Source organism: Beta vulgaris, chromosome 2 (assembly GCF_026745355.1).
Source record: "Beta vulgaris subsp. vulgaris cultivar EL10 chromosome 2, EL10.2, whole genome shotgun sequence".
NCBI lineage: Eukaryota > Viridiplantae > Streptophyta > Magnoliopsida > Caryophyllales > Amaranthaceae > Beta > Beta vulgaris.
The window spans coordinates 44,789,724-44,817,291 of NC_079203.1; the positions used below are offsets into that span (position 1 = coordinate 44,789,724).

General features: G+C 36.5%; 1 protein-coding gene and 1 long non-coding RNA gene across 14 annotated transcripts; one reads left to right on the forward strand and one right to left on the reverse strand.

Moving 5' to 3' along the window:
- The first annotated feature begins 654 nt into the window (after window positions 1–654).
- LOC104885615 (retrovirus-related Pol polyprotein from transposon TNT 1-94) lies at window positions 655–26,965 on the forward strand. 13 transcript variants are annotated; one of them, XR_008968183.1, is made up of 2 exons: window positions 655–1,011; window positions 5,443–6,087. XR_008968183.1 is itself a non-coding variant. In XM_057392677.1 (2 exons), the coding sequence occupies exon 2, from the start codon at window positions 1,741–1,743 to the stop codon at window positions 2,764–2,766; it is 1,026 nt and encodes a 341-aa protein (XP_057248660.1). In that variant the 5' UTR covers window positions 655–1,016; window positions 1,133–1,740; the 3' UTR covers window positions 2,767–4,492. The 13 variants fall into 13 exon arrangements, 10 of the variants coding, with proteins under 10 accessions (XP_057248660.1, XP_057248661.1, XP_057248663.1 ...); XR_008968182.1 differs by lacking the exon at window positions 5,443–6,087 and adding an exon at window positions 4,502–5,436 and having other exon boundaries at window positions 655–1,016; XR_008968181.1 differs by lacking the exon at window positions 5,443–6,087 and adding an exon at window positions 4,502–5,436.
- LOC125495091 (uncharacterized) lies at window positions 11,697–13,568 on the reverse strand. The gene is made up of 2 exons (XR_007271781.2): window positions 12,101–13,568; window positions 11,697–11,947 (listed from the first exon to the last, which is right to left on the reverse strand). It is a non-coding gene; the product is annotated as an uncharacterized LOC125495091 (long non-coding RNA).
- Window positions 26,966–27,568: the final 603 nt, after the last annotated feature.

Here is a 27,568-nt window from a genome sequence, read left to right on the forward strand (position 1 = left end):
GCAGACAGGAGGTGAGGTGGATGGTGTTGATTTAAGAAAAAAAATGAGGAAGGTTATAAATGTAATTGCATTGTTTTTTTTTTGGCGATTTTAAGTAATTGTTGGGCGATGTATAGAAGTTCAGTACTAGCCATGTATCTTTCAAAATCAAATCAACGATCCCCGTTATGGTTTGTAAGAATCAAAGTTGGTTTAGTTAACTTGAGATCCTTCTTTCATGATCTAGTTGATATAAGACCCCTTTTTTTACTTTTGTAAAATGTATTTGATTACCACTTATAAAGTAAAATCCCTAAGGACCTGTTCTCCCCATCTTATTTTCAGTTCAGTTCAGTTCAGTTCAATTCAGATCAGTTCAGTTCATTTTAGACCAGTTCAGTTCAGTTCAGTTCAGATCAGTTCAGTTCAGTTCAGTTCAGCTCTTGACAATACTTTTACTCTCACATATCACTATTCATTTCAGTTCAGTTCAGTTCAGTTCAATTCAGTTCAGATCAGTTCAGTTCAATTCAGTTCAGTTCAATTCAGTTTAGTTCAGATCAATTCAGTTCAGTTCAGTTCAGCTGTTTTATGCCGAAGAGAACATACCCTAATTTCTCACCCACTTGCAAGGTAATTTTATCATACCTTAAATAAAAACAACTCATAATTTGTGATATTTTTCTAGAATGCTTTCCCATTATAGTGTTTAAAAATAAAATATTTCTCAAATTGGTGTCAAGTTAAAAATAATTCCATATATAATATAGTATTCTTCTACGTTGGGGTAAATATAGCTAATTTTTTTAAAGTTTGATAATAAAGCTATTGCTGAGATGTAAGAAACCAAAATCTAATCCTTCATCTTCTCTTCACTTCAATTCCTTTGCTCTCATCAGTCACTACGTACAAACCAAAATTCAAAAATCTTCCTTTGTCTTCCCTGTTAAAATCTCACGACGATCGCCGGCGACATCACACCTTTGTCGGAATTCTCGGGTCTTCCCATCGCTTGTTCCACCGACAATTCTGGTACGGTATGTTTTGTTTCTTTTTTGAATTATCTAATTTATAGTTTTAATTGGTGAATTTAGAGGTTTTGTAGTTGAATTGATGATTGTTTTCTCGTATTATTGCCCATTATTCATACAAGCTCTTTGTAAGAATAGTGACTTGAATGGTGCCTTGAAGGTGTTTGGTAGAATGCGTGAAGAAGGAATGACATAAGGCTGACTTTGAATGGACATATCTCTCAATCTATAAATGATTTTGAGGTGATTCAAAGTGGAGGTGATAGCTTGTTCCGAGAGCTTTCCAACGATAGGTCATACGCCCAATTCCGATGAGAAACGAGAAAGTTATGTCATTTTTACGAATAATTGACGAAACTGTTTTCGCCTCGCCCGGTCGGGCGCGCAAGCTGTTCTGGAAGAGCTGGGGACCGCCCGGTCGGGCGGATTTCGCCCGGGCGCCCGGGCAGGTCGGCGGATAACGCGGAAACGCGTTTTTGAGCGCTAAGTATAAATAGGTTATTTGTACCTAGGTTGTAAACGCCGAATTAGCCTAAATTCTCTCTGTAATCTGGTTTTCCTCACATAAAAAAATATTCTCCTTCTCTCTGCCGTGGATGTAGCCAAATTTGTGAACCACGTAAATCTGTCGTCTGTTTTTATTGCTTTTTGCATTCATAATTTGTTTCTCTCTCACGTCCGTTATAACAAACTGGTATCAGAGCTTTGGTGTTCGATCTGTGTGAGAAAGATGTCTGGGGTGAATGTCAAAATCGATAAATTTACTGGGGGGAATAGTTTTAGTCTGTGGCAGATCAAGATGCGGGCGTTACTGAAGCAACAGGGGTTGTGGGCACCGTTGGCAAAGAAAGCAACGGATTCAGTCACCGCTGAGATGGCCGTTCTGGAGGAGAAGGCTCATTCAACGATTATGCTGTGTCTGGAAGATGACATAATCACTGAAGTCGCGGAGGAGGAAACCGCATCTGATCTGTGGTTGAAATTAGAGAGTTTGTACATGACAAAATCTTTAACCAACAAGTTGATGATGAAACAACGTCTGTTCAGCCTGCGTATGCAGGAAGGTACGTCTCTAAGGGATCATCTAGATAAACTGAATACTATCTTGCTAGATCTGAGAAATATTGATGTTAAAGTAGATGATGAGGATGCTGCTTTAATATTGCTGGTATCTTTGCCTATATCATATGAGAATTTTGTGGATTCTTTTATTGTTGGGAAAGATAGTCTGTCGTTACAAGAAGTAAGATCTGCTCTGCATACTAGAGAGATTCGTCATAAGGCATCTGGTACAGGTACAGTCGATCAGGCTGCTGGATTAGTAGCCAGTAGTAATGGACAGGAGAATTCGGGGAAAAAATCCAGGAAACCGTCTTCTAAGGGTCCTAAACCTAATGATGTCTGTAATTACTGTAAGGAAACGGGGCATTGGAAAAGGGAGTGTCCTAAGAAAAAGAAGCAGGAGGACAAGAATGAAGGTTCTGCTGCTCTGGCAGAAACTGGAGGGGATTCTGAGGAAGATCTGGCCCTAGTAGCTAATAGCCAGTCACATTGTAGGGATGTGTGGGTTTTAGATTCTGGAGCGTCTTGTCATATGTGTTCGCGCAGGGAATGGTTTATGAACTATAAACAGGTTGATGGAAGTGTTACTATGGCCAACAGTGAGGTCTGTAAGACAGTTGGTATAGGGTCCATCAGAATTAGGACATGTGATGACAAAGTCTGTACTTTGAATGATGTTAGGCATGTTCCATAAGTCACAAAGAATCTGATTTCACTTAGTCTGTTAGACAAGAAAGGGTTCGTTTCAAAGGTGAGGGTGGAGGGTTGTATGTCTACAGGGGTTCGAAGATGATTCTGAAAGGGGTTAAACGGGAGACATTGTATGTGTTACAAGGGTCTACGTTATCTGAGTCTGGGGTTGCTACATTGGATGTTTGTGATAGTGTTGAGAAACAGGTGGAGCACAGAGGCACTCTAGGTTGGAGTGGTGGTTCACGTCAGGGAGAAATCTGTCAACACTTACAATTTGAATCTGAAATTTCGTGTTCTTCGTCATCAAAATTGGGTCAGTCAAACTTGACTCCTGGTCAGCATGAAATCTTTGGGAACTCTCCCCAAAGGGACGGTTGTGAAGACATGGTGGGTTTTGCACTGTATGTGGAGAGGTGAATATTTTTGGGCCGTCCAAGGAAGGTGTTACTTGTGCTAGGAAAGAGTATAAGAAACACATCTGTTCGAATCTGATTCCGCAGGGTAAGTTCCAAGGTTGTTTGGACTTACAAGCTGTTCGTGATTGTTAGTTGCCCTCTTGGGGCAATTCTGGGGTCCTTAGGGACTAATCTGGTCTGGTTGTCTGTTGAGACAAATCTGGTGTAGGGAGATTCTGGCGTTGTGATCAATGCATCTGTTTTCTGGTATTGTGAGAGGATTCAAGTCAAGGTGGAGATTTGTAAGAATAGTGACTTGAATGGTGCCTTGAAGGTGTTTGGTAGAATGCGTGAAGAAGGAATGACATAAGGCTGACTTTGAATGGACATATCTCTCAATCTATAAATGATTTTGAGGTGATTCAAAGTGGAGGTGATAGCTTTTTCCGAGAGCTTTCCAAGGGTAGGTCATATGCCCAATTCCGATGAGAAACGAGAAAGTTATGTCAGTTTTACGAAGAACTGACGAAACTGTTTTCGCCTCGCCCGGTCGGGCGGATCTCGCCCGGTCGGGAGCGCAAGCTGTTCTGGAAGAGCTGGGGACCGCCCGGTCGGGCGGATTTCGCCCGGGCGCCCGGGAGGGTCGGCGGATAACGCGGAAACGCGTTTTTGAGCGCTAAGTATAAATAGGTTATTTGTACCTAGGTTTTAAACGCCGAATTAGCCTAAATTCTCTCTGTAATCTGGGTTTCCTCACATAAAAAAATATTCTCCCTCTCTCTGCCGTGGATGTAGCCAAATTGGTGAACCACGTAAATCCGTTGTCTGTTTTTATTGCTTTTTGCATTCATAATTTGTTTCTCTCTCACGTCCGTTATAACACTCTTTTTTTTCGAGTTTGGCACATTAGTTCGGATTTGCCATTGACATACTTTCAAAGCTTTTTTTTTTTATGTGTTGAGAATTTGAATATTATATTTCAATTGGTAATGATTATATAGTTTTATGAACTCTTGCTCACCTATGCTCATAATTGATTTTAAAATAAAATCTTCTCTTTTCCGTTGAAAAGGATGGGTTTTAGTTTGTTTGGCTGAACTTGCATGGAAATATCCACATAAGAGTGTGAATCCATGAATGTATGACAAGTCATTATGTGATGCTCCCTATTTTCTTGATCTCTTTCACTTTCATAGTATATTGAACAATCCGGGAAAAGAGAGAAAACAACACACCAAAATTGATATATACATTCACTCTTTGAACTCTCATGATTGCATATTTTCTCAAAATGGTAATATGTCAAAGTCTACTTTAATTTTTTTTTGTTAAAATGTAAAGGTATATTACCAAATCAACAATTCAACACCATCATACAGGAGTAAGAGACACAACAACAAGCACTACTACCAATCAACAGACCCTAGAGCATCTAGCCACCCACACATACACAAAACAACACCAACTACATACTCTCACAAAGGCTACGTACAAAACCACTCCTTATCAGTGACAGACCACTAATTTACAACATTCATCTTTAGTCTAGTACATACATCGTATTTAACACACTTAATTACATTCTCAAGTCTATATAAAGCATTTTCCCACAACACATGAATTCTAGCACTCCAGGTATGATATATTATTGCTGCAAGAGCAACATAGCCTAACTTATGTCTGTTTTTACTCCTGTATTTTCTGCCCCATCTTTTCCAAGAGGTAAAAATGCTTTCAAGTGATCTAACATTGCATCCCCAGCCAGTTCATGACAGCTTTGAAAATCATGTTGCTATAAACACATCTGAAAAACAAGTGTACACAATCTTCTGGCTCATTACCACACCGTAAGCAAGAGGTATCTGGACAAATACCTGCTTTAGCTAGATGCATGTACTCTTGTTCTGAGCTTGTTAAGTGCAACAAGCCAACTGATAAATTAGTGTTTGGGTTGATTAGCAGTATTCCAAACCCATTGATACCAAGGCACCTTGTTTCTTTGACCTGTCAACCATTTGTAACCTTCTTTAGCAGTGTAGCCATCTGTTACTTGTGTAGGCAAGTTTCATCACATCTTTTACCTTGCATATCAATCTCCATACCCAACTAGCTGTACGTGGAGGGTTTATAATCCCACCAATCCTGCTTTTTTATATATACATTATGAACCCATTTAATCCAAAGTAAATCCTCCTTTTGTGTAATCTGCCAAACATATTTTCATATTGCAGCAATATTCCATGTATGGCAATCTCTCACTCCTAGACCTCGTGTATGTTTAGGTCCATAAACCCATCGCCAAGCCACAGAGGGGATCTATGCAAGATTACTTTACCATCCTAGAGAAATAATCTGCAGATTTGCACAATTATGTCTAGAACACTTCTTGGGAGCAATAATATATATGCCCAATAAGTGTGTATACTCAACAGATTAGACTTAACAAGTACTATTCTTGCAGCATAATACATAAGACAAATGTCTTGAGCTCCAACATAGGATTCTTCTTAGAATTCTATCCACCAACATGTCACAATCAGCTTTTGCAATCTCTTAACAGTGATTGTACCCCAAGATACCTAGATGGAAACACATTTTGGAACCCTGACACTTGAAGAATCCTCCTTTGCATCTCTTCATGAACATTACCAAAGTACACTGCAGACTTTTCTCTATTTACATGAGCCCTGAGGCCTGAGAGAATGTATTAAGGGATCTCACCGGATGAAGGTTTGTTACGAAAGAGTAGTACTTCCCGCTGACTCCACTTCAATGTTATCATCATAATATACGTTCTATTTTAATTCATTATTTCGAGCCAAATTTTAGGCCTAATTTTGTTTGGTGTAAATAGGAATAGGGATTACATTAATTGTCATTTGCCCCATTTAATATATTTTTTCTTAACATAAACATGTTTCTTTCAACTAAGAGCATCATAGCAAAACAAAGGGAGTATGTACCAAGTTTCCCCCCTAATCTTGACCAGGAAGGCCTTGTACAACTATCATTAAACGATACCTTAGTCAGTTTACATGAACTACTATTTAATAACAACTAGTTTTTAGGCCTGCTCAAGTAATTATAATTTTCATTTATTTACATTTTACTTCATAAATATAACACCAAATATTACTTGGTTTGGTGGTTAAAGCTTTAGTGTATAAGTTTGAGGTTATGGGATCAAATTTTATAAGATGCATTTTCTATCTTTTTACTTTATATGTGTGTTGATATAAAGTAAACATAAGAGATAGCGCCACGTGGTATATATCCTTGCTTAGGAACATCTTTTAATATATTAGTATAGATATGTGGTTAAAGTTATAATCCATAATATAATAATTTTGAGATATATTTTAAACTTTTAAAACTAATTCCTTAACCATACTATAACAACTAAAACATAGACAATCTGACTTGTGTGGACCCGATTCACGTTAACATTAGTGTGCACCAGGAAAAACAACATATCATTACTGAACGATCCACTACATTATGCGAAATCTACTATATTATGCAGAAATCCACTATATCATTCAGACTCACACTATATCATTCAGACACACTCACTATATCATTCAAACACACACACTATATCATACAGAAACTCACTATATCATTCAGACACACATTATATCATACAGAAACTCACTAGATCATTCAGAAATACACTATATCATGCAGAAACTCACTATATCATTCAAACACACACTATATCAAGCAGAAACTGATCATTATATCATTCAGACACTCATTATATTATGGAGAAAATAAACCATTCCATATGTTAGAACTAGAATTTTTTGCACGCGATGCGTGCTTGAATTTTTTTTCGAAACGTAAACTCGATTTTGTTCGGCGTAAGAGTCAAAATTTGAACATTAGACATACGAAGTATAATTGTTTTAAGTTGCAAAAATTTGATTGGTTTAGTTTATGTCACTTAAGTCTCTCAACATTTTTTTTTTTTTTTTTTTTTTTTTTTTTTTTTTTTTTACTTTTCAAAGTTAAATTCTATGCACAAAATAGAAATTTTATTGAAGTAAGTACAGTACTTCATAAATTGTAAAGAAAGTAGACACTTTGATTTCAAGTCAATTTTTTCATAGGTTGTAGTTTGTAAGTGAATTTTAAGTTTGTGTAAAGTTTCCTCATTTTAGTGATTTGCATAACGTAAATTATGCAATTTTATGATTTTAGTTGACTTGTGAGTGATTGTTATAATTATATTTTTGGTATTTTTGTTTGAAGTCCCTTTTGATTTGTAAGTGAATTTGTAATTTAGAATGAGAAGGGGTAACATAGTCTCTTCATTCGGAGACACCATAGCTCCCCCCTTCCCTTATATAATAGAGATATATTGTAATTTAATTCTTGAATGATATTTTACATAAACCTATTACCTTGATAATTAATTGCCATTATATAATAGAAAAAGATAGGTAATAGGTTCTTTTTTAATCACTTTAATAATGAAATTTTTTTTTTATCATGACCCATCATTAATTGTGAATGGTTCTTTTTTTTTTTGGACATCAAGAAAACTTGCATTAATTTAAGAAAGGAATTACAACCTAATGATAATACTACCACACATAACACAAGCAAACAAAACTAAAGGAGCTTCATTTGCTCTTACAGACTATTAAACAAAAGCAAACTATTACAAATCCAGTCCAACGTAAAGTTGCCACGAACGAATGTGGGTAATGATGGGTTGATTGTCTTGAAAAAGACCCGGTATAATAGGGAACCTGTTGAAAGATAAAACTGAGACGATCTGCAGAAATAGATTGCCGCAATTGTGAATGGTTCTTGAAAATAGTGATTCGTAAGTAAATTTTTGTAAATGTTTTTGTATGTATTGACATTCTAGGTTATTAGTTTTAGTTTGTATGCTAATTTTAAGTTTTAATAAAGTTTCCTGATTATTTGAGTGATTTGCGTGATTTTTATAACGTGATTTTCTCAATTTTATGAGTGATTTGTAAAGTTTCTTCTTTTAAGTGATTTGTGAGTGAGTGTTGTAAATTAATTTTCGGTAATTTTCTTTAAGTGTCAATTTTGATTTTGACATTCCTTTTGTAATTTAGAAGGGAAGGGGGGCAAAATAGGCATTTCAAAAGAGGACACCGTTGCTCCCCCTTCCCTTATATAATAAAGATACGTGTCATGATAAATACTACGCAACTTAGATCTTTCGGTATGTTAAAACATTTTAATTAATTCTTCTATTATATTGCAGATAATTTCACATTATGTTTTCCGTTAATGAAATATACTATATTGTGTATAAGTTCACTATATCTTTGTAGAATTCACTATATGAAGTTAATATCTTACCAACCCCGTGCACACTAAGTTAGTGTGCACCGAGTCCATTTGATTTTTTTTTAAAACATATAAATTGATCTTGACAGACCATGCATCATCTTTTAACTTCAAAATAACTGCATTAGAGGTCAAAATATGGCGAGAACTAAAATATATCTTTATATTGTACAACACTAAAACGAAAGTTCATAATTCTATATACCAATTACCAACTTAGCAGTTCACTTGGATAAAAAGTTGGTTTCAATTTTTTCAAAACAAGGAGTGCTCAATGATACTTGTTAGTTGGCTTAGAATACGATCAGCAGCTACTTGGCATTAAGATTACCTTCATTAAAACCCGTGTTACTCGAATATGCGAACTGGTAATGGACACATCACACAAGTACGTGTCCAAATGTTCGATCTTGCAATTTTATAAAAAATTTACACGATTCTACCGTATGATAAAGTGTAGAAAACTGTCGGAATGTCGAGGATCCCACATAATGTAAAATGTAGAGCCTGTGTTAAACCTCATAATGCAAGCTCGACATTCCGAATGTAGTATGCATACTATAGTACAAAGAGTCCCAAACTCTGCAATATAATGCAAGCTAAACCTCATACCTAAGTCTTAGTTTAGTGGTCAAATGCGAATAACTAACCCTGCTTCTATAATTGCACCATGTGAATTGCCCTACAATCCAAACAACATAGGTTACTGTACTTTCCTATTTGTTTCTAAAAGATTTCTTCTATATTTTGATCACTCAAAGTTACCTTGAAATGTAGAACTATGTTAGATGCACCAAAGAACATTAATTGAAATATCTTGACTACTAGCTGCAAATTCTTTTAACCACTATGCTCCTGTTCGCTTATAACGAATCCTTCACCTATCGGAAAGAAAAAGAAAAAAGATGAAAAAGAACAGAACCTGGAACTTCACTGCACCACTTCCCTCATGAAGAGTAGTCTGGTAAATCTTCCTTCACTTTGGTACCCTAAGCTGCATTTGCTAAATTTTGTATGCCATCAGATTTCGACATCATTTTTTAGCACTTAGGTAGTGCTCACAACAAATATTTCTAGCTAAGTTTGCAGTCTATACTTTTGGTGCAATCATCAGGCTTCACAGATGTTAACCACTAGGGAGTTACTTGTTAAGCAACTCGAACTCAGCAGTCCCATAGAAAAAGCAGCTCAAAAAACTCATTTTAGTTGGTTTTCTCGAAAATAATAGCAGTTCTCGTATACAACAGCATAAGTACTAAAATCCTCAGGTTTATCAACCGTCATAAGAACACAAATTCAGCTTTGGTGTTACACCTTAAGTACAATATAAGTTAACTATTCAAAAAGGGTGCTAAGACCTTCTTCAGCGGCAAGGAATCAATGGGAGGAGTCCCTAGATCCTCCAAGAGCAAAAATGGCTTGAGTAATTATTTATGAGATCTGTAAACTTCAACTTCAAGAGGAAACTCAGATCTTAAGTTCCAACAAAAGTATGGCCAAACACCTTATAATCGGCTAATTGCCAATGAGCTGACCAAACCAATGCCCGTACATTTGGGCATTTTCCTTTTCAAATATTAGAGCTCTAGTTAGCATACAGTAGTATATCATAATCAATCCAGAAATATAACAGTTCATTACAAGCATATAGACATATAGTATTAGAAGCTAATGATTCAACTTGGGCAACCTTTAGCCCTAAGCAACGACGAGCTGGAAACAGGTAAGGTAACTGATATAAGCTCCATACTCCGATTACCTCAGTATCATAGCTTATTCGGCTTGTAAAAGTTGTCATTAAGGTGAAATACATTAAAAATGAGCAGAAACTTTCTTCTCTTCTTTATTTGTTCTGGAAGGGGGGTGAAAAGTAAGCTTCAAAAGTTAAATTCTGTTTTTTAATAGAGGAAAGTTAAATGGTGTAGAAAGAGAATACATCAGGTCTTCACCACAAAATATAATGGGACACAAATCATCACCAGAGTCTAATTCCAGCCAAATTAAGGGTAGGGGGTTGAGGAAATACACAAGTTTGGAGCCAAAAAGCCTCAGCAATGATTTCCTAATTGAGCACCTCTTGCATAGTATATACCCTTATCCATGGATTCTGATATTAATGGACTGATATCACAAAAGCAAAAAGAAAAACAAACTTTTGTAATCTAGGTTCCCAAATCTGTCATATTCTCAGACCTTGGTGAAATAGGTCAAAGTATTGCTTTAGCTTAAAAATGCTTGAAAGATTGATGTTTAAAGTCTTCTAAGCACTACAAACTAGATCAATATATGCAACAAAAAAGGTATCATTTCCCATCTCGAAGGACACATCTCCATGTTTCGTCCAACTCTGTTGATATGCTAATATTGCTCCTTAGGCCTATGCAAAATCAACAATCTCCATAGAAAAACTGAAGAAGATAAAACAGAGAAAAAAACTATACAGAATCTAAACATTTCCACGAGCTATAAAGGGTAGCGCATAAAACTTAGGAATGGAAGCACGATCAACTATCAACAAAACAAGCCTAAACAATGAAGATTTATATATAATATATAGACTGACCATGCAATCTTAGGTGCATCAATACCTCTAAAATAATGAGCCCTAGAAATGCTTTAAGAAAAGAAATCGGAAGAATTTTAAGAACATCAACGACATAACCATTAAATCCATAGTATCAAGCAAGTTTGATAAACAGGACCAGAAGCCCTAATGCTTTCCATAAGACAGAACTAATTGTGTTTAACCAGATCTCGACATCAGGGGGGAACCTTAGACAAATCATTATTGCCATTTCAAGATAAACAAGTCACAAGAATCACCACCTTGTAGCTGCTAGTAAGAAGGCCAAAACCAAAACCTATATACATTTTATAATAATATCCGTGTCTGATGAGTATAACAATAGGAGAGGGAAGTTCAATTGTTTTCCTTATAGAAGGGTTTCCACAAGGTCACACCACGTATAGGATATTGATGATTTGGAGGTCACAAGTTCAAACCTGACTAGGAAAATTTGAGAGGAGGTTTAATACGGGAATCCAGGCCCTGTTGTAGACAGTACTTAATAGATTTGAGACCTCATGTTTTTAAAGAGCGAACAAGACTAATGTAACATAAGAAGCCTGTCTGCAAATTGAACAGCACGCAGTCACAATATAAATAAGAGGCCTGTCTTTGGGAAACTAATAACAGCACACGTCACAAGAACACAAAAGAATTGATGGTTGTAAACTTCCATTGCCACAAGCAAGCACACAATCTAATCATTCTAAATTACAAAATCCAAAATCTTCAGGAGATGTGCAGGAAGGAATTGTCAATTGATGACAGATAGGATCATATTTGACCTCATAATCCAAAATAGCTTTTCCTTCATTGTTTAGTGCCAGAGCTTCGTTGTATGATCCCAAATATAATCCTCTAGGTGGCCCGTCAAGGGTTTCTAGCACCTGTATGTGACCTTTATCAGAGTCAATAGAAAACACTTGGAGCCATTACTTACTTTCCCAGTTATGGCAATAACGACTTGTTAATATCATATAAAAACTGTCCTTCCTGAAGTATAACGCCTTAGGAACTGGGTATCCAGCTGGATTACAAACCTGAAAGATTCAGTCTAAGAATCCTCATTGCCATATTGTTTCATCAACCATAAGGCAAACCCACAATCGTCATCTGACATTACTATTAGAGCAAGCATATCGCAGCAAGTTGTGATCATCAATCTACTCAACTGAGTATTAGAGCCCTCAAAACAAGCCGGCAACTTCATTTTCACCAAAGAACTCATCTCGTACATTGAAGGTCACAATAATTTTCCGAACTTTCTCCAAACAACTCCCATCTTCCTTAGGTTGGATAACGGATCCCGGCCAATGCACATACCCATTCAAATAACATTGCGAATAAGTGTTTCGATCAACAGATAAACTAAAACATAGAGAACATAGTATATAGGACGAGATTAAGGATAGGAGTTAGCTCAAGTGGGTAGAGCACTCCCCCTTGGCTCCTGAGGTCAGGGGTTCGATCCTTACCCCCATCATTATGTTGGGGTATTTCCTTAGCATGCCTTACCAGCCAATGTATTGGTGTTTCCTACAGGCTAGTAGCCTTGTAGGGGTTAGCCTTTGGGCTGACTTAATTTCCTAATTAAAAAAAAAAAAAAAGTATATAGGACGAGAAGCAATGATGCTTCAACACAGTCCAGAACTAACCGTGCATATCTCAACAAGCGGAGGAAGCTGATTTGGCTCCCGATCATTATCAAGGTAAACTAGACGAATCACCTCGTAGTCACTATTCAGCTCATCAAACCCAAATCCAACACACATGTCATATAGGCCACACGCAAAGAATGTCAAATTAGGACAAAGGGACTTCAATTGCTTTTCTTATACTAGGGTTCCATAGATATATGACATTGGTGTATGTATTAATGTCATTAGACAAACAAACAACCCCATTACAAGAACCCACAATTTTGAAACAGTAACTAGCACAACCAAATTTAAAGGGTATTTCTTGAAAGATCAAATTACATTCAGAAATTCCATTATCTGGGTGTAAAGCAAAATATTTCTTGGATTTGTTATCTCCATCTAAATAGTACCTATGCAATATAAAGGGGTTATCTTTAGATTTTTTGTTGTGGGAAGTCATAAATTGAGGGCTAGTGATGAAATTAAACAAGTTTTTGCTAGTGCAGCAACATATAACAAGGGTTTTGATGAGAAATTTGCAACAAGTAAGACGAAGAACAACAACACAAGGGATATGAATTTGAAATGGTTAACTTATCTAGAAATTGAGTGAAACTTCAGTTTTATTCTCCTGCTGTCTCTCCCTTGCTCTTCTCCCTTTGTTGAATCTTTATCGCAAGTCTGAAGTTGTAGTCTGAAGCAAAGACTCAAATTCTTGAATGGAGTCTGAAGCTATAATCTTGTGTCATTGTGGAATGAATCTTCGATGGCGTTTTGATTTCCAAAACCCGACAGAGACTCAATTTCTCTTGCGGGCAGTATTGCCACTGTACCATCTAAAGAAAAAGGAAAAAATATTTTTAATAAGTTAACATTTGCACGTTTTTCTTCAAATAAGTCAACTTTTCGATTAAATATGAATAAGTTAATTTTATATCTGTTTTTGCTATGAATGAGTTAAATCACAATGTCATCATATTAAAATGTGATACGTATCATACTTTCAACGTCATTAATTCGTTTACAGCAGAAGTAGATACAAGGTTAACTTATTTTAAGACTAGCTTTCTAAGCACGTGATACGTGCGATGATAACTTTTTCATTGTGATGTTTCGTAATGTCGAGTAGTTAGTTTTATATGCACGCAATACATGCAGCGACAACTAATTATAATAGTTTAAGTTGACGGTTTTTTCAATCAAACATATGTTTTATTCAACTTATTAGAAGTTATTTTCAGCAAAAATAAGTTCAGATCAGTTACTGATCTGACCTTATTATCCTCTATGTAATTGTGATCATTTCTTTACATGACTATAATGATGGTGTGGGAGTATATTGCTGATTTTTTATTTTGGCAATTTTTCCTTTTGATGGAAGATTTCGATATTCTTAAATGAATTTATTATCTTTGTTTTTTTAAACTTTTTTAGTCTTTCCTTTTTTTAATCTAAAATTTCTAGTTATTCTACTTGTAGTTTTTAAAAATGGCAAATATTCTAATTGATTGATTACCTATTATTACTTTAAAAATGTAAATAAAATTGATGTAATTAAAAAAGTAAGGGTAATATAGACATTAATAGGAGGACATCATACTTCCTCCAATCCATTCACTTATATAATAGAGATAATCAAAAGATTGACTTATTATGAGAAGATCAACCAAAGGTTAACTTATTAAAAACAATTTTTCCAAAGAAAAATTGCAACAAGTCTCATTTGTTGGCAAATGAAACTGTGACATTTTTTTTTTGAAAATAAAAATAAAAATAAGATTTATATAGTGAGTTTGAAGAATAAGGTCCTTCTTTTGTACTTAGAGATCCTGAACTGAATTGAAAAAAGTTATCAATAAAAGTTACCAAATCCCCCCTTATTTCTCTTTTTCTCTCTAAAATCCTAGTCTCCCTATCCCCTTTTCCCCTTTTATTAGGGGCCGTTCGTTATCGTTTTTTTTTTTCAGTTTTCAGTTATTTTTCAAAACTAAAAACCAAAAACAGGAAACCAGAAAAAGTAGTTTTAATTTTTTTAGTTGTCAGTTTTCAAAATCTGTTATGAGGTTTTTAGTCTCTGTTGTGGAAATCTTCTTCTCACTTTATGGGAGTCGTGAGTATGTTTTTTTTGTTTTGTTTTTAGGTATAAGAAATTATTCTCATTGGGATGTGATCAACATGGCTCGATCAATAGCTGCTTGATTCAGCACATACAAGGGGGTTGTCTTGTATTGTTCAATATGGTTCATAGTAGTTTTTTTCGAAGACGAATTTGATTTAACATTGTCTAATTGTATCTTGTTTTTCTTTAATATTTATTGTAGGTGTCGTTTGGCCTTCAATTAATTAAATTTATCTTTCAAAATAAAACTGAGCTGAACAATAATAATAATAATAATAATAATAATAATAATAATAATAATAATAATAATAATAATAATAATAATAATAATAATAATAATAATAATAATAATAAGGCAAAATTGGCCTCAACACTTTGAACTGTAGCGCAGGTGTACCCAACACCACCAATTAAGACCTATAGCCAGAACACCACCAAGTATGGACTTGGGTGCAGTCCGTACCATAAATGAGGCCAGAGACCAGAATTACCATCAGCAACGGAAATTTCCTAATATTATACTTCATTCGTTCCATAATAAGTGAAACATAGGGATTGAGCACAAGATGTAATAAACATCATTTTCAAAAGCAAAAAGTCATAAAATACCCTTTTCATTATCAAAAGGAGGAGAGAGAAAAACAAACCACACAAGTTTGTGATGGTACTCTTGTCATTTTGTCACTTTCTTTTATCCATTTAAGATATGTTTAACTTATTTTGAAACGTTCTAAAATAGTAAATGTTTCACTTATTATGGAATGGAGGAAGTATTATTATTTTTCCATTTCCCCCCAGGTCTCCAGCCCCATTTATTTTATTATATGACTTATTTTGAGGTGAGAATTCTGGTCTTCGGCCTCATTTATGGTATGAAGTGCACCAATGTCTGTGCTTGGTGGTATTCTAGGTATAAGTCATAGTTGATGGTGTTAGGTATGGGCTGAAAGTACAGTGTACAGTTTGTATTACAGCCTAATCCGATCTGATCAAAACAAAATTTGGCTTTTGATTTTCCAACCCGAATCCAAACTGATTAGAGTTTGAATCCGATCCAATCCAATTTGAATTTTCATACTCTAGATTGGATTCAATCTGAAAATCCATTTTTTTTTTATAAAAAAAAACTCTAGTTTTTCGATTAAATAAATTAAGCACAATAGCAGCCTAAAAGATTTAGGAAATGAGTAATTAAGTGATGTTAGGATTTTAGGAGAAGGGTTGAAGTGATACGCCTATTGGGCTATGGACTAAGCTTTTCTTAAAAAAACCAGTTTAGTACTTACCCCCAATCCAGATACATAATACAAGACATCTTATTATTCAGTTTTATTGAATTTTTTTGGATCCAATTACCCACAATTCAATCCGATCCGAAAATCCATTTTTTTAGAAAATCTCAATCTGAATCCAATGCGAACACAGTATCCAATCCGAATTACTAATTTGGATTGGATTGGATTTTGGATTCTATCCGAATAACTCTCACCCCTAGTGTTGGTGCACCTGCTAAGTTGAGACCAAATTTGACTAATAATAATAAAAAATTATTATTAACATTAAAAAGCATAATTATTATTAATTAATTAATTAATACTCCCTCTATTTTTTATCTTTATCACTTGGAATCTTGACACTATTCATACTTATTAGAGTAAATGTTCTCATTTTTTCTTAATTTATAAGAAAAAAATAGTCATGTGGGGTCTTGTTTGATTCGTCTCGGTTACTTTAGTAATTTATTAATATTCAATCGTGATAATGTTTGCTAATGTATAATAAAAGATATTTAAGTTTAAAGAATTTGCATTGGGAAACGCGCACAGGAAGTGAGAATGATAAAAAACAGATGGAGTAATGATAATGATTATAACAATAAGAAGTAAATAAATTATTAAAATTACTAATAATAATTATTATAAATATAGTAATAATGGTATGAGAGTGAATTGACCGCCATGGTCGGGTTTGATCTAGGAGATGACCTCCTAGTGCAGTTGTGAAAAGAGAAAAATTATACTTTTTCCTTTCTGAAATAAATGAAACTATTCTCTCATAAACTTCTCACATAAAAGAGAGAATCATTTTATTAATGCTTCTTTAAGAATTAAGAATTATATTATTTGGGATTGAGTAAAGTATATATTATGTAATATGATATTTGATTTGAAGTTGTTGTGTTGTTGGCCATGACCCACAGGTCCAAGATCGTATAAAATATTATGTGCCGCTGTGATTAAATGCAAATTTGGGTTTATTGAGTAATGATTGAGATTTGTGAATGCTACGTGTGTTAGCTAGCAGCTCGAAAGCGCGAGATTGTTACACAAACCCTCTCTCATCTCTCAAGTCTATGGAGTCCAACTCAACTATGAGCCATGAAATTTTTTATTACCCTGTGAATGGCGAGAACCTCCGCATGATTTACTTTATATCTTTGTTACATACTCGTTCAATTTTTTTAAATATTTTTTGGGTTAATAGTGTAGTGGGTTTAGGCCTACTCACCACATAGAAAGGAGGGGATTTAATTGTCCTATCATGATAGTCTAATTAAGGACTTGTTCTATTCACCTTATTTTTCAGTCTTTATTTGAAAATATAAGTTTAGATAAGTTTAATTTAATAAAAGTAAAATCTAATACTCTTAGAAAACAAGGTTAGATAAGATCTAATAAAGACTAATAAAATATAATAAATTCTGATAAATTACATAGAACATGCCATAAAAAGTGTTATATCACCAGCTTCTTGTTGTTGGCAACAAGCCAACAACGACTGCACCAAGATATTACGCTAGCGAGTGGCAAAAGGAAAAAATTTCTATTATCTGTTCTTAACAGCAGAAACTCTATAGACTGTAGCATAAACTAAGTGACAACTAGGATACAATTTCTCCACCATTTTTGTTAATGTAATAGACGAATCCTGAAAATCGAGGGGATTTGTCAAACTAGCCTAGGTTTTTAGTCTATAGATAATACTATTGTTAATGTGATATGTACCCTAAAATGGATCAAGACACCCATCTTGTATATGTAATATGTCCACTAACCATAAATATATTTTGTTATAACAAAAATGATAAAAAACAATGAGTTAGACCAGAATTCGAGTTACAATTTTCTAGTTTAGAATTTGTGGGTGAGACACTTGAAAATATAAGGAAAAAATAAGGAGATTTTTACTTCCAAACACGTTATTTGTCGATTTGAATCTTAGACCTTAATTAATAAGGTAAACGTCTTATAATAATCATATATAAGACAAAAAGTCTCTCTCTAGGCTGCTAGGGTTTGAGCGTGGGTCTTGGTTCTCCACTCTTTTTGCTCGATTCTTCGAGTAGTCTGATCCCTCTTGGGATTGTGACCAATAATCATGGCGGAAGATATTGTTTCTAGAATTTCGCACCTAAAAATTACGGCTGAAGAGGGTAAAGTAGTTGCCTTGGATGATGTTACTGAGGACGATTTGTCTGCGGAGATTATTTTAGCCCTAGTAGGGAAAGTGATGACTGTGAGAAATTATAATTTTGTAGCCTTGAACCGCACCATGAATCAGATTTGGGCGCTTTCGAAAGGCGCTCTTTTTAGGGCTATTGAGAATGACTTGTTTGTAGTGCAGTTTGCTCATAGGAGGGATAAGGAGAAAGTTTTATCGGGACGACCTTGGACGTTTGATCAAAATCTGGTGATGTTGAACGATATTGACGGTACACAACAACCATCAAGTATCGAGATGACGATGTGCCCTTTCTGGATTCGCTTGTATAACCTTCCCATGGGATGTCGATCGGAGAAGCATATTCGTTTGGTGGCTGGTGGAGTTGGAGAAGTAGTTGAAGTTGACACAGATGGGGTTGTATGGGATACCTCAGCGAGGGTTAGGGTTATTGCTGATGTTTCGAAACCGCTGCGGAGGATGCAAACAATAACCACTAGCAAAGGTTCGGCTTTGATCGAAATCAAGTATGAACGACTCCCCACTTTTTGCTATGGTTGTGGGATTATTGGGCACATTGAAAGGGATTGTTTGGTGACTGAAGAGGAGGAAGCACCGAATGAAAATCAATGGGGGTCCTGGCTGCGCGCCTCTCCGCGTCGAGGCAGACAAAGATTGGAAGATGAAGCCAAGAAATTCTTGAGCTGTGCTCGTGTGCTGAGTTTCGGTAGCCCAGGAAGGGGAGTGGGGAATGTAACTTTAAATAATCCAAAACTTGCTACCGAAGTAACCAATAGTGAGGGGTCTGTTGGAAGTTGGAGGAGTGACAAGGTTGCTCAAACGAAGGAAGTGACTGAAGCGCTAGTTAACAATAATGAGTTGCAGGATGGGGGTGTGCAACATGAAAGAAGTGACGGAATTCAGGAGATTGCAGGGGGAGTTATACATGATCTGCCTCACACTATGGGAGCTTCTAGTGAGAAAGAGCCTCATACAGACCTGGAGCCTACTAAGGTAGCTCACACTCAGAACAACGTTGAAGCTTCCCTTCGAACGCTTCACGCGACTAATGTAAGTCCACCTTTATTGCAATTTAATGCTGGATGTTTTTCCCCTAAAAAAGTCCGACGCTTTAAAACTCATTCTCGCAAGAAAGATAAAGGATCTATTGTTCCCACTCATGTTGAAGACTGTTGCTTAAATATGGATTTAGAGGTAAAAACAGGACTAAAAAGAAAGCAAGCAGATGAGATGTGTATTGATGATAATGTTGACATAAATGAGGGCTTAAAGAAGTCTAAAGTAATCTGTGACGTGGAGGATGGCAGTGCTGGAACACTTGTCGAGGCGGTGGTTGGTGAGGCCCAACCCCGCCCGACATTATGAATCTAATGTGTTGGAACTGCAGGGGTATGGGCAACCCCTGGTCAGTTCGGAGGCTCCGAAAGTGGAGTGCGTTATATGCCCCTGATATAGTTTTTGTCTCAGAAACTATGATCAGTAAAGCTGCTGCTGAGATGGTTAAGGAGCGTATTGGCTACACGAATGCTATAGGAGTAGCTAGTACGGGTCGGTCTGGGGGTCTTTGTTTGTTTTGGCAGGAAGACAAGGTACAGTTTGAGTTGGTATCTTTCTCTAGCCACCATATCTGTGGTGATGTAACTAAAGGAGGGATATCTTGAAGATTCATTGGCATATATGGGTGGGCAGATTCGAGCTCTAAACACTATACTTGGGAATTATTGCATCGACTTTGTGAGGAGAGTACACTTCCAGTGTTAGTTATTAGGCGGGGACTTTAATGAGATTTTATCTTATGAAGAGAAGGAGGGAGGAGTGGAGAGAGAGAGGCGAGAAGTTGAACATTTTCGAGAAGTTCTGAATAAATGGGACTTGAGAGACATTGGTTATGTTGGACAATGGTGGACTTGGGAGCGCGGTAAATCGGTGGACTCTCGGATCAGGGAACGTCTCGACAGGTTTATAGCCTCGTCGAGCTGGGCGCAATTATTCCCGAATGCTTTGGTTGAGCACCTGCTCCGCTATAATTCGGATCACTCGCCGATATTAATTAAGCTACAACCAGCTTTGGCCTCTTCTAGGGGCTCCCAAAAATCTTTCAAGTTCGAAACTGCGTGGCTATTTGATGAGTCTTGTGAGCAGGTTATTCGCGAGGCATGGAACGATCAGGGTGCCCCTTCGATCATGCATAAACTGGACCAGGTTGGGTACAAGTTGAAAGTATGGAGCCGGAAGACTTTTGATAACTTGGGTAAACAAATTGAAGATGTAGAAAAGCTTTTGAGAGCTGCGCAACAAAAAGGAATTTCGAGAGAAAGTTGTGAAGAGTGTGAGAAATATGAAGCCATGCTTGATGACCTGAACCGCAAGCACGAGGCTTATTGGTACCTCCGATCTAGAGTTCTAGAGGTAAAAGATGGGGATCGTAATACAGGCTATTTTCACCACAAGGCCTCTCAAAGAAAGAAAAGAAACCGTATTCTTGGTCTATATGATGAAAACGAGATTTGGCAATCGGAGGAAGAAAAATTGGAGGAGTTAGTTGAGCAGTATTATAAGAAACTTTTTTCCACGGCCCATCCACAGGCTTCGCACATGGACGAAGTTCTCTCTCATGTCGATCGATCCATCTCTATGGAATTTAATGAAGCCCTTCTCAAACCCTACACAAAAGAAGAAATTCATGCAGCGCTTCTTCAGATGCATTCTTGTAAGGCCCCGGGGCCGGATGGTATGCACACTATCTTTTATCAACGTTTTTGGCATATTGTTGGGAACGATGTGACTAGTTTTGTTAGTAATATTTTACATGGTAGATTGTCTCCCCACCATGTTAATAAAACTAATATAGCTTTAATTCCCAAAGTCAAAAATCCGACTTCCATGACTGAGTTTAGACCTATAAGTTTGTGTAATGTTTTGTACAAGCTTGTTACTAAAACTTTAGTTATGCGTCTGAAAAATATTCTTCCCCACATTGTTACTGAAAATCAGAGTGCTTTTGTTCCGGGCCGTTTGATCACGGATAATGCTATTATTGCTCTCGAGTTGTTTCATACCATGAAGAAGAGAAGTAAGGGGAGAAGAGGTACGGTGGCTCTTAAGCTTGACATGAGTAAGGCCTATGACAGGGTAGAGTGGGGATTCCTTAGAAAACTTCTTTTGACGATGGGTTTCAATGGAAGATGGGTGAATTTGGTGATGGATTGTGTTTCTTCTGTATCATACTCTTTTATCCTTAATGGAAGAGTATGTGGGGAGGTGATACCTCAGCGTGGGCTACGGCAGGGAGACCCTCTCTCTCCCTACCTGTTTATTCTGGTTGCTGATGCGTTTTCTCATATGATTCAGAGAAAGGTGCAGGAGAGGAAAATACATGGGGCTAAGGCGAGTCGAAATGGTCCAGAAATATCTCATCTTCTTTTTGCAGATGACAGTCTTCTCTTTGCGAGGGCTAACCGACAGGAATGCATGACTATTGTTGATATTCTCAACCAGTATGAAAAAGCATCCGGGCAGAAAATTAATTATGAAAAGTCGGAGGTGTCGTTTAGCAGTGGGATCAGTACTGGTCAACAAGAAGAATTGATGAATATTCTGAATATGAGACAAGTTGATAGACATGGTAAGTATTTGGGGCTCCCTACTGTTGCGGGAAGATCAAAGAAAATTATGTTTGAAGCTCTGATGGATCGTATCTGGAAGAAATTGCAGGGGTGGAAAGAAAAACTTTTGTCTAGAGCAGGAAAAGAGATACTACTCAAATCTGTTATACAAGCCATTCCAACTTATCTGATGGGGGTATACAAGATTCCAAGTTTGATAATTGCAAGAATAAGTTCGGCGATGGCACGTTTCTTTTGGGGACAAACTGGGCCAACTCGGAAAATTCACTGGAAAAATTGGGATGATATGTGTACTCCAAAATTTTTAGGAGGGATGGGGTTCAAAGATTTGAGGGTTTTTAATGATGCATTACTAGGCAGACAGGCTTGGCGACTCGTTCAACATGCCAACTCATTGATGGGGCGCGTAATGAAGGCGAAGTATTATCCGAAAAAGTCATTTCTGGAGGCTTCTTTGGGGTTTGCAGGGAGCTATTCTTGGAGGAGTATTTGGAGCGCAAAGGCGTTGGTAAAAGAGGGTGTTTTGTGGAGAATTGGAAATGGAAAGACTGTCAGCATTTGGGATGACCCATGGGTAGTGGGGGAGGAGGGCAGATTCATCACTAGTCCACCAGTTGAAGAGATCAGTAAAGTTAGCGATTTGATAGTTTATCCTAGAATGGAATGGAATGATTATCTTCTTTCACTCCATATTAATGAGCGAGACCAACAACGCATTCTTGCTATCCCTTTAAGTGAGCGAGCTCCACATGACTCTCTTACTTGGGCATATTCAAAAGATGGATTGTATTCCACAAAAACAGCGTATATGCTAGGGAAGGGAGGGAATTTAGAGAACTTACATGAAGTTTGGATGGACATTTGGAGTATGGAGATACCACCTAAGGCTAAACATTTCTTGTGGAGACTTTGCTCCAACACGCTGCCTACACGGGCTTTGCTAAAGCACCGTCACATGCTGGAGGATGAGGCTTGCCCATGGTGTGCTACGACATATGAAACGAGCACTCATGCGCTTGTTCAGTGCCCTCGGGTGCTGGACTTATGGGCGAATAGTGGTGTTAGCCAACTGATTCAAAACCCGGGGCTGAGCTAGAGTGATACGGTATTGGGTTGGCGAGGGCTGGAGGGTGTGAAGCGCCAAAGAGCTGCATTGTTGCTATGGATTGTGTGGACGGAACGAAACCGCAAAGTTTTTGAAGGGCATACCACCCCCAACGAAGTTCTTTTGACTCGGCTGGGAAGAATGGTGGAGGAGCAGAATTTATACACCCAGCGAGTGTACAAACACTCTGTCCCACGCTTCGCCACTAGTGCTAATAGGTGGGTTCCTCCACCTGCGGGAATTGTGAAGGTTAATTCGGATGCATCCCTGGCAGTAGAGGGGTGGATAGGCATGGGAGCCGTGGCAAGGAATGGAAATGGTGAGATGTTGTTTGCGGCAACCCGAAGAGTTCGAGCATGGTGGCCTCCGAAAATAGCGGAATGCAAAGCTCTCCTTCTTGCGATTAAGCTGGCAAAGCGGTATGGTTATGATAACATTATTCTAGAGTCGGATAGTCAAGTATTAGTTAATCGTCTTTCTAGAGCAGCTATTTTTTTGTCTGATTTTGATAGCATTTTAGAGGATATTTTGTTTTTGAGTTCTAGTCTCAGTTCTGTAGTGTGGTCTCATGTAAAAAGGGGTGGAAATTATGTTGCCCACCACCTTGCTAAGTTAGTGCCTTTTGGTGTGGAACAAGTCTGGGAGAATCACTGCCCAGGGGAGATTTCTCCCTATGTACTCTCGGACACTTTGTCCATGAATTGAATGCACTACTAAGCTTTTCCCTCAAAAAAAAAAAAAAAAAAGGTAAACGTCTTATTAAATAAGCAAGCTTTGCCCGCAAAAGATTTAGGTTTTTTTAGTTCTTAGGTGCAAATACAAGACAATAAAAGGCGCCATAAAGTTAGTAATCGATCATATCATGTGACCTTTGCCTATAACAGAAGGGATCATGAGGCTAAGCCATCACATATGATAATTGTGTAGACTTTATTATATGGTCATTTATACCCAATTTAATACTAGTAGATAAAGCTAGGCGCTAGCTAGTATTTAAAACAAAGAACAAACAAAAGTGTACTAGGTGTATTTGCTACTCATGACCAGAAAATGGTTGCATTTGGATAGCTGGTATTAAAGCTAAGAGTTCATTTAACCTAGATTTTGGTAATGGTGTGTAGATGCTACTTAGCTTAGTTGATAAAGTTTTGTGAAGATACACTCAAGATATGATGAGATTAAATCTTGTTTATATCACTACACTTAATTACTTTATACAACAAAAAAAGAGAGATTTTGATAATGGCACTTAGTCTTCTGAACTAAAGATAATCAATGTAATTTGTTGTTTCAAAAGTGTTAATAGTTGGTGCGTGGCGCTTGTTGAAAACATAAAGAATCACTTCAGTCTTTTTTCTTAATTATTTTTTGATTTTTGGTTACTTTGAAAAATAAAACCCCATTTAAGAGTGTTTTCACAACTTTTTCCTTTTTACAATTTTTTCTGTAATTTACAATAGCACGATAGCTTTTTCTAGTAATATTGTTGGTTTAGGTCACAATCAGAAACGTTTCAACAAAAGTTTCCTAAGAAATATCTTGCACACTGCTATCAACTACTATTAATAGATGAACAAAATCGCGTTTGGCCAGCCAACAAAAGAATTGAGGAAGCTGCCTGCAAAAGCACTCTTCCCTTAGGAACATCCTTTAATACTTAGGTAGAATTTTATTGAAGATATTTTAGATGTGTCTCAACTCTCAACCATGTTTGATTTAATAGAGTGCATTTTTTTCTTCTTGAACTTATTGAAACTGAATAATTTAATTTTGATTCGACTTGATTTTTTTTAATGTTACCTTATATTAAAATAGAGATTTGCAGGTGAAAGCATGAGTTAGTAATATAGCGTGGAGTCGTGAAAGAGTAAAAATTGAATCTGGAGAGGTAAGAGTCTCGTTACTCGTCTAATTTGGATTATCCTTATGAAAAGGGTAATGACATAATGGTTAACCTACTACCAAATCGAACAAAAAGAAGATTCAATTTACTAAATCTGTTTCCAAGCTCAAAAAAAGCTCCACCAACTAATTAAACCCTTATAAAAAACCCTAATCATTTTCTTCTAGTTTGGGGTTGCCGTCATCTTTTCGATGGTGGTAAGCCCCCAATTCTTTTTTTTCTTAGTTTTCATTGTTTTTGTTATTAATAATCTTCCATTCTCTCTCTTTTTGAGAGTGTCTACCCAATTTTTGGGTTCTTTCTCTCCTTAATTTTACGGGGGTTTGGAGTTTAGTTTTATTCTCTTCCCACGTGGAAGTTTTAAAATTGGTATGAGAAATTGTTCCTATTGATTGAAGTTCAAGACCATCAACATCGAAGTATTGGAAATTCGGATGCGGTTAACATGGTTAAATCAAGAATTTTTTTTTTTTGACCGGAAGAATTTTCTTCCCCAAACTATGTTAGAATAATAGACTTCCCCATCAATAGTTACAAGATCCAGCAAATACAATAGAGCTGCGTTGTATTGCTCAATCTGGTTCATTGTAGTTTATTCGAAGACGAATTTGATTTGATCTTGTCTTGTCTGATTATGTCTTGTTTTTCTTTAATACTTATTGTAGATGCCGTTTGGCCATCAATTAATGAAATTTCTCTTTAAAAAAAAAAAAACTAATTGAACCCTTATTATTTTCAAGGGGAATAGAATGGAGTCTAATCTTTCCTTTGCGTTAAGAGCCTTGCCCCTTAATTATATCCAACACTCAATCGTACCCAAAAAGAAACACAATAATATTTTATGTGGACATTGTAGAAACATGCATGCAAGCTAGTCTTAGCCTATGTATTGAATAGTTGGAGTAGTAAATACTAACCTGACCACAACCTTAATCCATCTACTTGCTTCTACATCTATTCTCCAAACCCGTGAAATCAAAGCTAAATTGCTTCTTTTTGTAACTTTACAAAACTTTTCCTCTGTCTTTCATCTCTTTATTTAGCTATCTCTCGTGATTATACTTACAAAAAGTTCTCCTTTTGTTATTAATATCTCTACTTTCTCTGTTGTATTTCATCATTATCCCTTCTGTACTTAGCCGAATTTTACATCATAGTTAGTACCTTCATATTATATCTTCTTTATATGCCTAATATCTAGTGATATATCATCATTTTAGGACCTTACCCTTACAACATTTTCTTGCATATTCCTCAAAATTCCAGGTTTCTCCATCATTTTTGCATAAAAAAACCACATATGGCACCAAGTAAACTTGCAAGAGCATCATCAATGGAACCTCTCCAAAGAACAAAATCAGACACATCAACTGCATTATTACTAAAAGCCAAGATAGAAAGCAGTGATCCTGCTCTATTGAGCCTTCCTACACTGTCAGAAGTCGAGCAAGCGAAGTGCGAATGTTGTGGGATGAGCGAGGAGTGCACGGCTGAATACATTGATGAGATGAAGGAGAAGTTCTCAGGGAAGCTTATATGCGGGTTGTGTGCCGAAGCAGTGAAAGAAGAGATGGAGAAAAATGGTGGGAGGACAAGAGAAGAAGCGTTAGAAGAGCATATGAATGCATGTGTTAAGTTTAATAGACTTGGAAGGGCTTACCCTGCTTTGTACCAAGCTGATGCTGTCAAGAAGTTATTGAAGAAGAGTTGTAGTGCTGGAGCTGCCAAGTCTAAGGGTGTTCCTCCTAGGAAGGGTGGCCTTGCTCGAAGTTCGAGTTGTATGCCGATCATTACTGAAGAAATGAAGGATAAACTCAGATTATAGATTGTGTTTCCAGTATGTATAAACTGTATTACAGGCCTACAGGGTACAATATTGATGTTTGGTTGATTGAAGTTCTTAAAGAATGTTGTTGTAATGTAGTTTTGTTATATAGATTGTGTATTAGAAGTATCTTCTATTCAGTTGTTGATGATTTATATAGTTATGTGGTGAATTAGGTATTAGCAAAAATATGTTGTTTGATTTATGAAAGACCATTTATGGGTATGTCATGAGCATAATTTTTCGCACTTCTAGTTCAATAATGTATGATTGAAACTAATGAAGATACTAATTATGTTGTGCTGCACTATTGCTTTGAAGTGATCATGGATTGATTATTTCCCAATTGGACGACCTTATTTGGAATTGGGCCAAGTTAATTGGTTTGATGTTATGTTGGGCTGGTTAATTTTTTTCCCCTTGTCTTGATGTCCATAATTAGAGTAAGCAAAATTTGACACAACATAATAACACGACATAAATAGTACACGATATAAGCGGGTTAGTGTTAGAGATTATTTAGTCGTTTACATAAGCGAATCCACAAGAATTTGATTGTATTATTATTGGGTTGGATTAGTGATAAGACTAGCTAAGGGAAACTGAGGTGCACATGGGTAGTTTTGCATTGGTGTGTAAACCAACACAAAACAACCTTGAGTTATTGCATCATGTCCCCAAAACAGCGAAACTGTTTCTTGATTAGACTTTTCCAGTTTTCCTATGAAACCTTAATCTTGCAAATGCTTAAATACTGCCCAGTTTTGTCTTGAGAGCAATAAATGCCGAATCTAAGAAAAAATAATGCATAATACGTTTACTTTCCAT

What these genes read in the sequence shown, in the direction of transcription:
- LOC104885615 (XM_057392677.1), top strand. Translation starts at nt 1,741, where the DNA reads ATGTCTGGGGTGAATGTCAAAATCGATAAATTTACTGGGGGGAATAGT.